The following is a 15,215-nucleotide window of genomic DNA, read 5'->3' on the forward strand; positions in this document are numbered from 1 at the left end:
AAAAGGTGAAATGACTTGTGGCCACATGACAGCGCAGCTCAAATGTCAGGTCTGTCAGACTGACAGCTCTCCCTCAGGGGAACAGCCCTGCTCTCACCTCCAACTCTGATCCACAATGAAAACACTCACATGGCACGTGCACACTTAAACATTTAAACACTTACACACTTACACACACACACGAGTCCTCTGCCATAGACAAAAAGAGACAACAGAGAGAGGAACATCCACAGTGATTTCACTTCGACATCCAGGAGCTCTTCTCAGGTGAAACAGAGAGGCGGCTCAATGAGCTGTGTAATGTGTCTGTGTCTGTGTGTCTGTGTGTCTGTGTGTCTGTGTGTGTGTGTGTGTGTGTGTGTGTGTGTGTGTGTAATAGAGCAGAGACTCGCTCTATTTCAATGCAGCCCAGGGACCATTAATCATATTAACAGGTGGTACTGATGATAAAATATCAGCTGAATGTTAAAGGTGATAACAGCAGAGAGGGTGACAGATTATAAAGCACAGGATGGTTCATAAATTCATCTGTTCGTGCTGTCAGAATTTTTACAAATGACTAATTAATATGGTGTGCGTTTATGAGAATATACAGTTATTTCCTAATTAGCAAGAGTGAATGTTTTCTTTCAGGAGGCCTAATTGAACATATAGTATTCAATCTAATTTACAGAGGAATACAAAGAAGTTACCGTCAGGAGAAAACAGCTTTGTTGACTAAAATGATTAAACAACTTGGTCATGTTTAAAGGAATAGCTATACCTACACCATTGTTGTCATTATAGATGAATCTGCCAATTTTGTGACCATCATTTGGCTCATTGACTAATAAATTAATCAACTAATCATATCAGTTCTCACTTGTAACACACAGCAGTCAAAAGACAATAAAGGCAGCCGGTAACAGGGTTTTTGTGGGATGTTCTATCAATTTCTATGTTCTGCATCAATTTGCATGTTCAGGTAGGTTGTTGTGCCTGTGTCTTTATTTTTGCTTCCCCGCTTTGTTGAATGTTACCCCATTTGTAATTAATCTGGGATTGATTGCAGTTAATGGAATAGTTTGACATTTTGAGAAACAACCTTATTTGTTTTCTTGCCTAGAATTTGATAAAAAAGATCCATACCACTCTCATATGTTCGTTAAATATGAAGCTTCAGCCACTTTGTTAGCTTAGCATAAAGGCTGGAAAGAGGGGGAAACGGCTAGCCTGGTAACAAAACCAAAGAGTAAAAACGTCTAATTGTGGCTTTATGTGGTTTATCCTAAGACGAGCTAAGTTTACCTGCTAAAAATTGAAGGAATTAACATCTAGAAGTAGAACGGCTAGAAAATAACAGATGGCCTTATTAATCTTAGTAAAACTAAATACCAAATGTATTTACACATCTAGTTTTAATGACATGGTTCCATAACACATGTAGGGATGTACTTATGAGTAGCCACAATAGATGTCGAAGCGAGCCAATGTGGCAGCAGGAAGCAGCATCATACACCACTTTGTTTTGATATTGTTGGACCCAGCAGAGACAAACTGTGGCTCCTCGGGGAGCCAGAGAAAACACTGCTAAGCAGATGGTTCAGTAATAGGTGATAATTACTGCCAGGAATCACAGTATTCTCTGAAACCTGACTGTCGCAACTTCCTTGTTAAACCTTATGAGGGGAAACCTTCCATCAAAATTCATAGATATTTCATAATAGGAGTGGGAGGAATGTTAGTTTGAGAGCAGTTTAATTAGGGAAAATATAGTTATGCAGCTTTTATAATAATAATAATACAATCCGTGTGTGTGGAGAAATACTGTGCTGAAGTAAAGAACATTATTTGCTAAATGTCAACCAGAAATGATGCTTCAGTCAGATTTATATGAGTGTGCAAAGTGATGGAGAAATACGTAACATGGCTTTTCTATTTGGCATTGCAAGTGCAATACCTATGGAATGATGGAAGTGTCTAGATTCCATAAAATGTCACAAACACCCACATGCATTCACACACACACACGCACACGCACACGCACACGCACACGCACACACGGTGTTGGCGACTCACTGGTTATTTATGAAGGCATGTTTATTGATGGTCCCTATGACAGACTTGAACGGTATCTTGGAGGTCAGTGTGTAGCCGTGTTGGACCATCGGCTCTCCATCAGGACCGTCCCAACAGTCCACTGCAGGGAAATACAGAACAAATGATGCATGAATAAATCACTGCATTGTGTTATTGTTCTCAGTTTTCTGTCTCTTCTCACCTTTTCAGCTTTGAATATAGAAAAGTCCTTATTTGTACTTGATGTATCAGCGATTACGAACACTGGCGTTAAATTATTCTGGGAAATGGTGAGAAGTAATGTTCAAACAATAACATGTACAAGATTGTGCTACTGGGTTTTTTCAGTGTCGCTGCATCCTTGGGCTTTTTTTCAAATGTTATTACCAAACATTAACACAGCAAAATGGGTGTTCGGTTTTAATTTCCAAACATTAACTAAAAGTGTCCCAAATTGCTCAGCAGTAAACATCCCTGATAGTTTTTGCTTAATTCCAAGTTAAGCAAAAACATTATGTGGTACCATTTGATATAGGGTGAAACACAGATTGTTGCACTTGTAAACCACCTGGGACATTTTGCCATGTTATAGCAGGAAAAGCAGGTGTTACTAATAACATTAACAGTGAAGTTAAGTATTGAAGTGTCCCAGTAAGCCGTGACAGTGACAGTGATGCAGGATCACAGATACCAGAAACCGCTAAATAGAATTTAGCCATGCTACACGTTATTATTTACACCTGTGCTTTTCCTACTGCGACATGTCAAAATGCCTGCTCTGGAAAGGCACAGTCAGATTAGCTCTGCATGGTGTCCATATTTTAATGTAGCTGTATTCTTTACCTTCTACACAGCGGCAGCCGGACTGCAGCACCCAGGCATACATGTCAGTCTTGGAGTGGGAGAGGAGCTGGTCTCCAGTCAGGTACGTGTTATGAGAGGAGGCGATGAAGTAGTTACACAGAGGCTGCTCCATGTCCTGATTCACCTCGTGGTGCAAAGGGTTGAAAATGTCACACGTTGGACTGCGCATGAAACTTGTAAAACCTGAAGGAAAATAGAAATTTATTGGAAAAGAAATTAGAATTTAGAATCAAACCAGTCATTGTTAAAGCATTTTGCTTAGTTTCAATTATGTTTTATTGCTTTGGATATTGGGTAACAGAAATTAAATGGGCTCAGACATCATTTGTTTAATACTAACAGTCGTGTTTATGGCAGTGCTGTCTGTCTCTTGGTAATTGCATCACTTTGGTCCAGACCGAAGTATAGGATGGATTGCCATGCAAACGGAATATTGTAACACAAAAACTTCAAATTACCAGCCACGAGATAATATCATGCACAGCTTCTAACAGCTTCTAACGGTGGCATCTGCAATACCTCTCTTCATTTGCATGATGATCTCCAGGAAAATACCAAGGATGACAGACAAGCACATTCAAACCAGAGCCCTGTGGTTTCAAACCAGAGTAGTGAGGTTTGAATACTGGCGGATATACTTCACACAGCCAACATTATATTTTGTGGGACAGCATGGAGAGGAGAGAGGGAAGAAAGCCTCCTTTCATCCAGAGAGGAGGAATACAAATGAGACAAGAATACCAAGAGCATGAAATAAGCCAGAAAGCAAACAGGGGAAAAGAAGCAGACTGTGGAAAAGGAGACTGTGGAGGAGAAACTGAAAAACATGACGCAAATAGGCCTATTGGAAAGATGTTTGGTATCTGAAGTGATCAGACTGGACATGCAGTCTTGTCACCATCATGGCTGAAATACTGTAGGTAACAGCTCATCATACTGTAAAAAAAGATGTCGATGTGAATCTGTTTGTACATTACTGTCACATCTGTGCACAATGAATGTTTAAACACACACATTTCTGGCCTGCAGACATACTGGTCTGATCAGTCTGACACACAGTGTTAGCCTCCAACAACAAGATTAGTCTCACCCTTGCTGCTCCCCCTCTCATGTCCTCTCTCCATATTCCCTCCTCTCTTTTCTGTCACAGTAATTTTCTCTCTACCGTCGCCCTCATTCTGACTTCCCAATTTTCTCACTCCAGCTACCTTCCTCAAGCCTCACTCCTTCATAAACTGACCCTTTTAGTTGCATGTGGCATTACTTTAAAATGGCTTTAAAAACACTTGCCAAAGACAAAATGTTCATGGAGATTATTTCCTCTTTTCAGGATTGTCATTGTCAGGATTTAAGATTTGTATTATGAGTGGTGGAATAAACAGTAAATAATAAAAATGTCATTTATAATTGATAAATTAGCTTTAAAATGAAAATACAATGGTGAAAATGTCTCGACAAAACCCTGGAATATTTTGGAAAGGTTTAATATTAATGTGTTTCAGTTTTCTAACTTATTAAAATAATTGATGAAGTTGAAAACTGATGGCGGGCAATGACATATACAAGTGGGGCGAAGATGACAAAAGGAAAGAGAAAGGGAAACTTGAGACATTAAATGGGAGAAAAATACCTTCAATCCCCATGACGCCACTTTGTTTATTCTCATCAGACATCTCAAACTTGTCAATGATTTCTGCGACATACTCTGGAGTCACATTGGCCATCTGTAGAGAAAAAACAATACACGTGTTTAGACTCTTTGAAATGTAGTAAATAACAATGATTTATACCAGCGTAAAAGCTAAATGGAGTCATAACCATTTCCCCTCTTTAAAACACATTAATGTTGCTATTAATTCAGCCATGTCAAACGAGCAGTCTTAATGCATGCTGGAGGCGGTAAATACAGCATGATGAAAATGACACCATTGCAGTGTAAGAGAGAAAAGAGTGTGTCAGAAACACAACGAAAAAAAGAGCAACGAAAAAGTGTAAAGAACAAAAAAAGCGGTCCCATGAGGCAAACCAATTTTAGGCGTGATAGATTGGCTTAGCTCTGGGCAGACAGCTGAGACAGAGGGAGTTACATGTTAGACTACGGGAGGGAGAACAGGAATATAATCAATCTCATTTTTGTGGCTGGATCTCAAATTGAAACGGCTGATTGGGGAGAAAGTAGTTTGGACACCTCATAATAAAAAAAGTGTCAGGTTTAACACCACCGGCTGAGCATTTTATTGACTCTCACCCAAACCCGGGGTGACCTCTTACCTTCTGCTCGTTGCGCAGTAAGTTGGTCAGGTCCTCCGCTGTCAGGTGATCCTTCCTGTCACTGTACGCCATCATGAGCAGGAACAGGTCCCGTCTCAGAGACATCATCTTGTAGAAGACAGAGAACTCCTCGTATGTCAGCGTGCCCTGCTGATCGTCCGTGTCTGCTTCCTGTGAGGAGGAGGAAGTGATATGTCATCAGTGACACATCTCAAGCGATTATATTTTGATGGTTAGTGAAACTCTACACAAACTCATAGACTGCAGTGTGACTGTATGTGTGTGATTCACACAGTCCTCATTTGAAACAACAAATGGAAACATATGAAGTTGCTTGTGATACAATTAATGTATAAAATATAACATGAATGCAGATTAGAACTCGACCCTTACTGGCTTTTGGAGGCCATAACAGGCCATATATAATCTATAATTGAGAATAATCAAAACCTGCCAATGAAATAACTGCAACACATAAACAACACTTTTACCAAGAAATCCCTAAATTCTAATTTGGTTAATAAATAATCTGAGGCAGGACAAAAAACATTATCTAACTAAAATGGAAAGAGTTTCTGTCTGTGTGTATGTCCTTTGATTTTCTCGACAACTGTTCATCCGATCAACTTCACACACCCAAAGAAGTGTAGTGTCGAGTGTGATCTCTTGAGATCTACAGGATATATTTATTAGTTGTGCGTTATGTTACACATTGTACACAACGGCATGCTGGGTATGAAATGAAATTCCCTCAAGGCTTTCCTGAGAGAACACGTCCAAGTGAATGGTACATATGTACGGCGGACCCGAAAGCATAAAAAATGTCTGTAAGAGATTGACGCACCTGAACAAGACTTACACAAAGAACAATGAATATGTGATAAACATGAAAAACGTTTAGTTGCTGCTCCGTGTCTGCCAGATGGCTGGATGGATGCGTCATTTGCCACTGATTGGTTAGAAAAAAACTAAACGACCTTCATTCATTCAAGAAATCGGTTAACATGAACTCAACGTCAGACTGAATAGTTGTGAGTGAAATTTAATGGCAATTCAGTTCTGAATTATCAGTCTATGATATATGACCAAAGAACAATAATTACTGGCAATATATCGGTCAATGCACTAAAACTAGTATAGACTCGTCAGCTGTGAAGGTATGCACGGGGGGAACAGCTGAGGCCTTGTGCAGCTGCAAACTGTTTCATCTTTTCCTTATTCATCTCTTGTCATGTTTCTCTTTTACACTGATACAAACACAAAACTCACACCAGCAAGCGTGTACCATTCTTTATGGCACAAACATATTACCCCTGAAGACAATTTATTTTCCTTCCCTAACCTCATATTTCACTCCATGTTGCCCGAGGACACACAAAGCACGGCTCGCTGCTCATTCCCCTCCTGCCACCTCGCTCTGCCTGCTCGCTGGGATCCAGCGTCTCATATTACCTGGATCTCACGGGGGCCCATCGAATCCACACCAAATCTAATAATACCAGCTAATGCCTCCATCACACTCCCGTAATGAGCTCGCTGTGTGCATCGGGGACTCGATCACAGAAAGAATCTACACACAACCAGCAGGATAAATCACTGTGATGGACTTCATGCCTGGACAGAAAACAAACAGATTCAGGGTATTTTAAGCAACTGCACAAGCTGTTCTGGCTTGCAACGCTTTTATCTGCCAATGCTTAAATAGGAAGAGATAAATTAATAACATTTCCCATCTAACGTAAACTCAAAGATTGAACTGTTTTTTTTATAGAGTGAAATTACAGTTTAGTCTATTATGAAGAGATAAAAAGCATGTTAAAATCCACTGTTTAACCCGAGGCTTTCGGGAGATACTTTGTTTGGATAGTTTTATTGAATTACAATACATGCAGCATTTTTAATTATGAGTTTCAAGATCAATCTGAGCTAAAAATATTTCCTGGTCGTCACAAGATCCATTTAGAATCTTGAGAAAACTGGTCCAGTTTGGAACTTTAATAAAAGATTTACATTTACATACTTTACTCTTTCATCATATATAAATAAACCTCTTGGCCTTGAATATTTCTGTTCCAGCATTCCTTGTTATGGTTTCATCTGAGTCATCGTCATCTAACTATAATTCCCAACTTGCATTCACCCTTTTCCCCACACTGTCTTTATTGCCTTGCTGGTTAAAGTTTGCAGCCCTGTTTTTGTTCTGCCTGCCATGCATTCCTTGATTCTTTGAGTGTTGGCTGTCTGTCAAACTTCCTTGCAGGTGTTGATTTATTTGATATGTTCAGCCCCTCAGCCTCTGCCTTGTGAGTCTGCATTTAAATCACCACTCCTGTGCCAGCTTCTTGAATCCTCAAGCACCTGCTTTTGAAGGCAGTTGTGACTGATAACCCAAAATTGCCTCTCAAAATTAGCCACCTCACCCAGGTCCAGATTAAAAAACCTAAATAAATTCTCGCTAATCTCATAATTAACTATCCAATTGAGATGACAGTTCAAAGTCAATCATGCCTGCAAAAACTAGAGCAAAGGTATTGTGTGTTTGTGGAAAGGTGCCACTGCACACTATTAGACCACATGAGAACAGCCAGTACACACTTGTGGACGTCTGACATTAATCAATGTGACTTCTGATTTAAAAATTGAAGCCACCTTCTCCCAACAGTTCTTCATCCTTTCCCCCTAAAAGTGTCTCTCTCTCGCATGAACATATTAAATATTTCTCGCATATTCATATTAAGAACTCAAATGCACAAAAAAATAAAAGATGCAACAGTAATGTGACGTCAGTGATCTTAAATATTAATACGAAAGGAATTTAATGTGTTCAAAATGAAAGCACACCTCAATTTTATTTAATAAGAGGGCTTGATATACGTATGTAAATGTTCTGTACTGAATGTTAAATGTATGTAAGATAGTGAATGTCGGTTTGAGTCGTAGGGAGTATTACTGTAAATGAATTGAAATGGCTTCATATTCTGACCTGAAACATCTGTTTGACCTTCCTCCGTGGCAGATTAACATTCAGCTTGTGGAGAAGTTGGTAGATCTCTTCGATGTTCAGGAAACCGTCTCCGTTCTTATCGGCCTCCTCAAACGTCTGATTCAGCCACGTAACACGCACACATTCAGGAAAATGAGGTGTGTATCATGTGTACGTGAAATATGTCTGCATAATTTCAAGTGTTTAAATTTGATGTAATATTGTATCCAAGAGCGATTGATTGAACACAAACAGCCCAGAAACCACTGGGCAAGAGGTGATTAAAACAAAAGGAGATAACACAAAAGGATTATCATTCGTTTAAAGGATATTGATCGTGTGTACGTTGACGTTTGGCCAGCGAGTCCTCATCACTGATCCCGGCCATCAGGTAACGGAGGCCAGTTATCCAGGTCCTAGCTTCTTCCGCGTTTGTCGTCACCAGATCGAGGGACTCCATGTGGTTTCCATGGTACACTGTGAAACAGCAGGTCGGGTCGAGGCTGCTGTCTGCATGCCGATGGAAGATGTCCGATTGACCGCCCTCTGTCACTTTGTACAGCGAATCAATAGTGACTGAGGAAGTGGGGGGTAAAAAAAAGACCAGTTTGATTATTAGTATAAAACTTTTTTAACTCATTAATGATTTCCGTATCTAACATTGAATTAAAACTTGAGTTATAAGGCTATCATCTTTTCAAAGACTATAACCAACAATGAATTTATCCTTTTCACTGACCTTCATTGTTGTCTAAAAAAACTATTAAAACACGTCGCTGAGCCACACTGTTACATGGGGTACAAGTTCCTTCATTACCCTGAACATGGGCACTGTAGTTAATCTTGATTCTTGAGAAAACACTTGCATAGCTTTTTTTTTTTTTTAAATAACCATGACCAAAATTAAGTGAGTTCCTCTCTATCGCTGCTCTTCTCTATCATGTGTAAAATAAGAAAAAAAACACGCCGGAAAGCAATTCCTATATAGACTTCTGAGTGTATCACGGTCAAATGAGATTGGAGTATAAACTCAGCTATTTTTGTTTCTGTGTCTTTTATAGGAAAGAGAAACAGCCTGCAGTAAACTACACCATGTTCTCCATTTTAACACAGATGCTCTACACATCTGTCTCTTAACCTCGCTTGTTTTCTTGTCACGGTATAGCTCTCAGGTGTGAACCTTTGACGTCCTGTTAAAGGTGTCTTATTCAATTAAATCAATTCATTAATGGCCCTCATCAATGCACTAATGTGTTTTCCTCAGAACAATGAACCATAATCTTTTGGAAAACACTATTATGTTTGATTAATTAATTACAGAATTAATTATATGATGATTCTATTCAGTTAATTGCCTTATCCTCCCAAAAAATACTTTATTTATTATCCATTGCAAAATTATCCGCGTCCAGTTCTACATCACACTCTCATACCGTTACATAATCTCTTCTGTGAAATTCTGCTATAACTGAAAGTAACAATATGGCTGTCTTTTTTTATCCTGCGCAGGCTGATAGCACACACACAGAGACACACACACACACACACAGAGACACACACACACACACACACAGACACACACACACACACACACAGAGACACTTACACAGACACACAGACACACACACACACACACACACACACAGATAGACACAAACACACACAGACACACACAGACACAAACACACACACACACACACACACACAGACAGACACAAACACACACAGACACAAACACACACACACACACACAGACACAGACACACACACACAGAGACACGTACACACACACACACACACACACACACACACACACACACAGACACAAACACACACACACAGAGACACAGAGACACAGAGACACACACACTACTGGGTAGCTGTTGTTTGTTCCTCCTAATCAATGTCAATGGAGAGGATCTAAGAGGCTTATCTAATGCTAACACACACACTGTCATTTATATACAAGCAAGTACAGGTCTATAGACAGATGTATGATTCAGCAGATAAAAAAATTAAACCAGTAAAGTAAAAAATAAAGGGAAGGGGGGGCATTAAATAAATTATGATAATCCCTTCCGAGCCAGATTTAACTTTCTTGGAAAAAATTAGTGTGAAGAAAGGGGCAATCTGTAAAGCACTTTGTAACATGATACCTGATACAAAAATTGTACAGAATTAAATTCTTATTATGTAAAGATTAATTCCTTTCCAACAGGGCAACAAATGGACAATTGGGCATCCAACGTGCAGGATTTCATATCCTGAATTCCATTTGTGGTTAGTGTCAAGGAGGCAAAAGGACTTACGTTGAAGTTAGGAAAATATTGGGGTTTAGGTTAAATAAACATGTTGTGCCTCATGCTTCAAGTCACTGTGGACTTTTTCTGTATTAAACCAAGACCAAGTCAACATTTTACAGATAACAACATCTGTGCGACTTGCCAGGTTCATTAATTAAAACCTATTCCTCATTAAGTACAGTCGGTCAAAGTTGGATACGGCAGTCAGTCTGTAAAGTATCATAGATGCCTTCAATGAACAATTTGGTGAGTAATTTGTATCATTCACCTTCGTTTTCTATTCCAAGTAAATCTGTCTAACCTGGGGTTTCGTTGCTGACTGCTGGTGTTTCTTGCCCCTTTCGACTTTATAGCAAAGTAGTAGATACTAACAGAGATTTAGAATTGCATTTCCATTAAGTTGATGTACAAAAACAATGGTCAAAATCAAAGCAGCAAACACTGAGGTATCCTGATTTTTGATCAAGCTCCAAAAATGCTGGAACCTACAATTCCCATGATGCAACTCCATAAAGTCTTTCATCAGACCTACATCATTCAAACTCCACACCGTATATGTATGTGTGTGTCTGCTCATGCATACTCACTCTTGGCCTTCTCGCTCTTGCGTGAGGGCCTCCAGCGAATGCAAGAGCGATGATCATCCAGGTAGAAGAGTCTCACCAGCCCTTTGGATCCTGCCTTCAGCTTCACCATCTGTGTCCCCGACTGCATCACACTCATGCATCGCTCCACTGCAGAAGAAAACACACAAACACTAGGGTAAGTGGAGCACTATCTTAAGACAGAAAGGGAACAGGTGTCTGGCTTTACTTGTCTTTTCTCAGGAAGGAGTGAGGCAAAGTGTCACAGTGTTGCAGAATTAGTGAAGCAGTGAGCAGCTGATGTGGGTCAGAGTCCAAACTGCAACAGAGATGCTACTGTGTGGACACACAGGGCTGCTTTTCTGTTTCCTACTGACCTGCTGCTAAAGGCAATGGAGAGAAGAGAGAAAGAGAGAGATCTCATGGAGGGACACAGAGCTGGTGTGTGTCTCTCTGTTCTAAGTTTCCCAGGCTGATCAAGAAGACATATCCACATTATGCTGATGCAGGTGGAAGCTCCAACTGAACTACTTTAAAACCTGCCTAAAACAAAGAAGCGGTTTTAATCCTGCAGGGACGATTTAAAATGTCTGTTTACCGAAAACAAACAAATACAACATTCTTCGCTACCTACCTCTGCAGATAGCTTTGTTTTTTATGTGATTGGATTGCATTTTAAAATTAAATTAATAAAATTCAAAGGCCAAATATCTTTCCAGAATGAGTGGGGTGCTACGCTGGATTATCCACAAACCTCAGTTTGCATTGGAAGTATTTCTTTAGTAGAAACTAGTCCCAATTACGTCTAATGGAGTTTTGTGGATCATGCAAAGTAACAGGGACACTGACTTTGGAAATAAATGTTGCTATTGAATTGAACAAATAACACTTGCGCATATTAATTCAAAACTATCTGAATGGCGGCGCTGAATAGCAGCAGCGGTGAGTGAAGAAATCGCTGGATTTCTTTGCTTTGTAATTAAATGTTTGGTAGAAAGCTGTTAGTAGCACTTGCTACTGCATCATCATGGCTGTTTTAAATACCGGGGTAAATAATAACGTCTCTGCCCCATCAGCTTCAACACCGACATACTCACATGATGATTGCAAACCGGTGCTAGAAATGTTTTACATTGAGCGCAAGCTGATCACAGCTGCTCCTGCAATGCATTGTTGTGCTACAGCATACAGTATGTATCATATACTCTGAAACGAAAGCTTTCTTCTTCTACAGGTGAAGGTTCAATTCAAAAAGAACAGAAGACAGAAAATAATGGTGGAGTGTTCTGAAGAGGAGAACAGAAGGACTGAAATGATGGTGAGAAGTGACTTTGTTTGATTGCTTGACTGCCTGGCACTGTCCAGCACCGAGAAAGGATAAAAGACAAAACTTCAAACTTTTTACTTTTTGTGACAGCTGGTGGCAGGGATACAGACGGGGATGACAGCAAAGAGACTTCCATCCTCATTAGTAGAGTGTGTGCATGCACGTGTGTGTGTGTGTGTGTGTGTGTGTGTGTGTGTGTGTGTGTGTGTGTGTGTGTGTGTGTGTGTGTGTGTGTGTGTGTGAACGCATGTGTTTTGTTATGCAAATGTGTGCATGTACCGTCGCACATGTTTTCATGCATGTAATAAGTCTTCAAATAAATTTACATGCATCAGTGCACACTTAGCCCTCGATTTACCAGTTCATTTACGTTCTGTCCCTCACCTCTGGTCATGTGCTTTGGGTAGTGACCGAAACAGAATGAGACTGCGGATACAAACTGCTGAAATGTGTTTCCTATGAAGGGTGGCTGGGCTCAGCCTTTGAGATAGGGTGAGGAGCGAGACATCTGGAGGGAGCTCGGAGCAGAGCTGCTGCTCCTTCACGTCGAAAGAGTTGAGCAGAGGTGGTTCGGGGATCTGATCAGGATGCCTCCTGAGCGCCGCCCGCTAGAGGTTTTCCGAGCACGCCCAACTGGCAAGAGGCCCCGGGGTAGACCCTCAACACACTGAGCGATTATATATATCGTCTTACCTGGGAAAGCCTCAGGGTTCCCAAGGATAAGATGTTAAAAGTTGCTGGAGAGAGTGACGTCTGGAATACTCTGCTTAGCTCGCTACCCCCGGTGACCCCGGCCCCGGATAAGCTGATGAAAATAGATGAATGGATTGAGGGGACACAAATTGAGTGCAGGATCTTTCTTAATGACACTTCAGTTGGGCTGTATGAGGCAATATCCAAGAGGCACAAACACATCCTTAAATTCTTTGCTGGTGCTGAATAATAATAATAATAATAATAATAATAATAATAATAATAATAATAATAATAATAATAATAATAATAATAATAATGATGATGAGTACTGAAAGATGAAGAAATGCCTGCGCACTGCTTGTTTGTTCCCAATTCTTCTTTTTATCGTATGTAGACATGACTAATAATTAAGTGACTAAGGGAGGTTTAAGATAGTTGTAAACAACTTAATGTGTGCAAACCCAAACTGCCTGGAAGGGAGGTGAGTAATACAAGGAATTATACACCTCTTTGAACTTTATCCCTCAATGTGATGGGAATCTTCCACAACACGCAGTTTAAGACAGCAGGATGAAACAGCATTTACGCTCCAAAGTTCGTATGTGAACACATCTGTCGAGCCTTTAGCCATAACACTAACTGTCCAATATCCACAGTATCCAATAGATCCAATATCTAGCTAATATAATTTAGCTCTGCTCAGGGTTCCCATGGCACATTTACAATGTTTCAGATCAATAAAGAAAATAAACTCTGCATCAAAGACCACATTCACAAATTGAAAGTAATTCCCTAAAATAATCTGAACAAATCAAAAAAATGTACAGTATTTGAACCACATAAAGGGTATATTATACATTTGCATTGCATGTTTTCCAAAGAAATCCTGGTTAAGATGTTAGGTATGTATGTATCGTACAGCTAAATGTATAAAAGCCTGTAATCACAGATGGATAAACCATCCATAATCCATAAAACCATGTTAGAAAACAAGCATGGGAAACCTGACGAGGGAACCTACAGACTCAAGTATTCCAGGTTTAAAACTACAAACTGTAACAGTCTATTAGCCCCTTGAACATATGAGAAATTACAAAATGTTCTTAAGTTGTAAGACATTTGTACACACAATTATCTGAATTTTCTGAAACGACATGGGTGATTATCTTCAAAGACAAGTTAAGTCAAACCTCTCATGGATCAAAAACACATATTCAAGAATACTCAACAGAACACACGCTGAGCAGAGTGCTTGTTAACAGGCGCTCAATCCTGAGGATAGGCTTAGTTCTTGTCTTTGATAACTTATTTGAGTCGTAGATGCTCTCTCCACAATATTGGAGCACACACAAGCATAAGCACATGGCCCTGAGGCCTGTGTGTAATCTCCCAAGGTGCATGACAAATACATTGTGAATGCATTAATCATTACACAACCTGCCATGTTGACAACAGAGTACGTGGGGAGAGAAACAGGCAGCGATGTAAATAAAACAGTAAACTTGAGATCTTTCCTCTCACAGACTTCTCCAATAGCTTGCCAAGACAAGTCTCCACCTGGGCATCCTGAGACACATCAGCTCTGGGTCAAAGATAAAACTAAAGTTTTATTTATTGCAGTTTCCAGCAATTCACCAGCAATAGGAATAAGTCCTTCTGGTAACATTGGGTTTAGGCAAAATGTATAAAAAAGATAAAGCTACTATGGGCAAATATAACAGAGCAACATAAATTAACCACACTTAGGAAATGTATGTCTTGCTATAATGATCTAAAGCAGCTTTTATGTTGTCCACTTGGGGGCAGCTGGACAAACTGTAAACACAACATTGACATGTTATCACCTTTATAAGTGGAAATAGCAAACAGTAGCATGTTTACACATCCAGCAGACATGGTGCAACATTAGTATTCATTTGGAGTCATGTGTCTGTCAATCCGATGAATGAAAGTCCAATATGTACTCTCTTTTAGCTCCATCTCCACAGCGCTGGAGAAAGGCTGCTTTATTATCATTCTGCTATAAGGTATAAACAAAATAAGGGTCTGGCTTGTTTGTTTTTCTTTAAACCAAATCACAATCATCTTGGGCAACGGTTCCCTTGCAAAATATATAGCGCAGGTAGCGG

General features: G+C 39.9%; 1 protein-coding gene across 1 annotated transcript in view; it reads right to left on the bottom strand.

Moving 5' to 3' along the window:
• Positions 1–15,215, bottom strand: part of plch1 (phospholipase C, eta 1) — a 55,457-nt gene that overhangs the window by 20,043 nt on the left and 20,199 nt on the right. Inside the window, 7 exon segments of the mRNA XM_029446272.1 lie at positions 2,059–2,179; positions 2,902–3,105; positions 4,553–4,646; positions 5,194–5,364; positions 8,177–8,306; positions 8,509–8,752; positions 11,067–11,213. Of these exon segments, the coding sequence (XP_029302132.1) occupies positions 2,059–2,179; positions 2,902–3,105; positions 4,553–4,646; positions 5,194–5,364; positions 8,177–8,306; positions 8,509–8,752; positions 11,067–11,213 (1,111 nt within the window).

This window comes from Cottoperca gobio, chromosome 13, assembly GCF_900634415.1.
Source record: "Cottoperca gobio chromosome 13, fCotGob3.1, whole genome shotgun sequence".
NCBI lineage: Eukaryota > Metazoa > Chordata > Actinopteri > Perciformes > Bovichtidae > Cottoperca > Cottoperca gobio.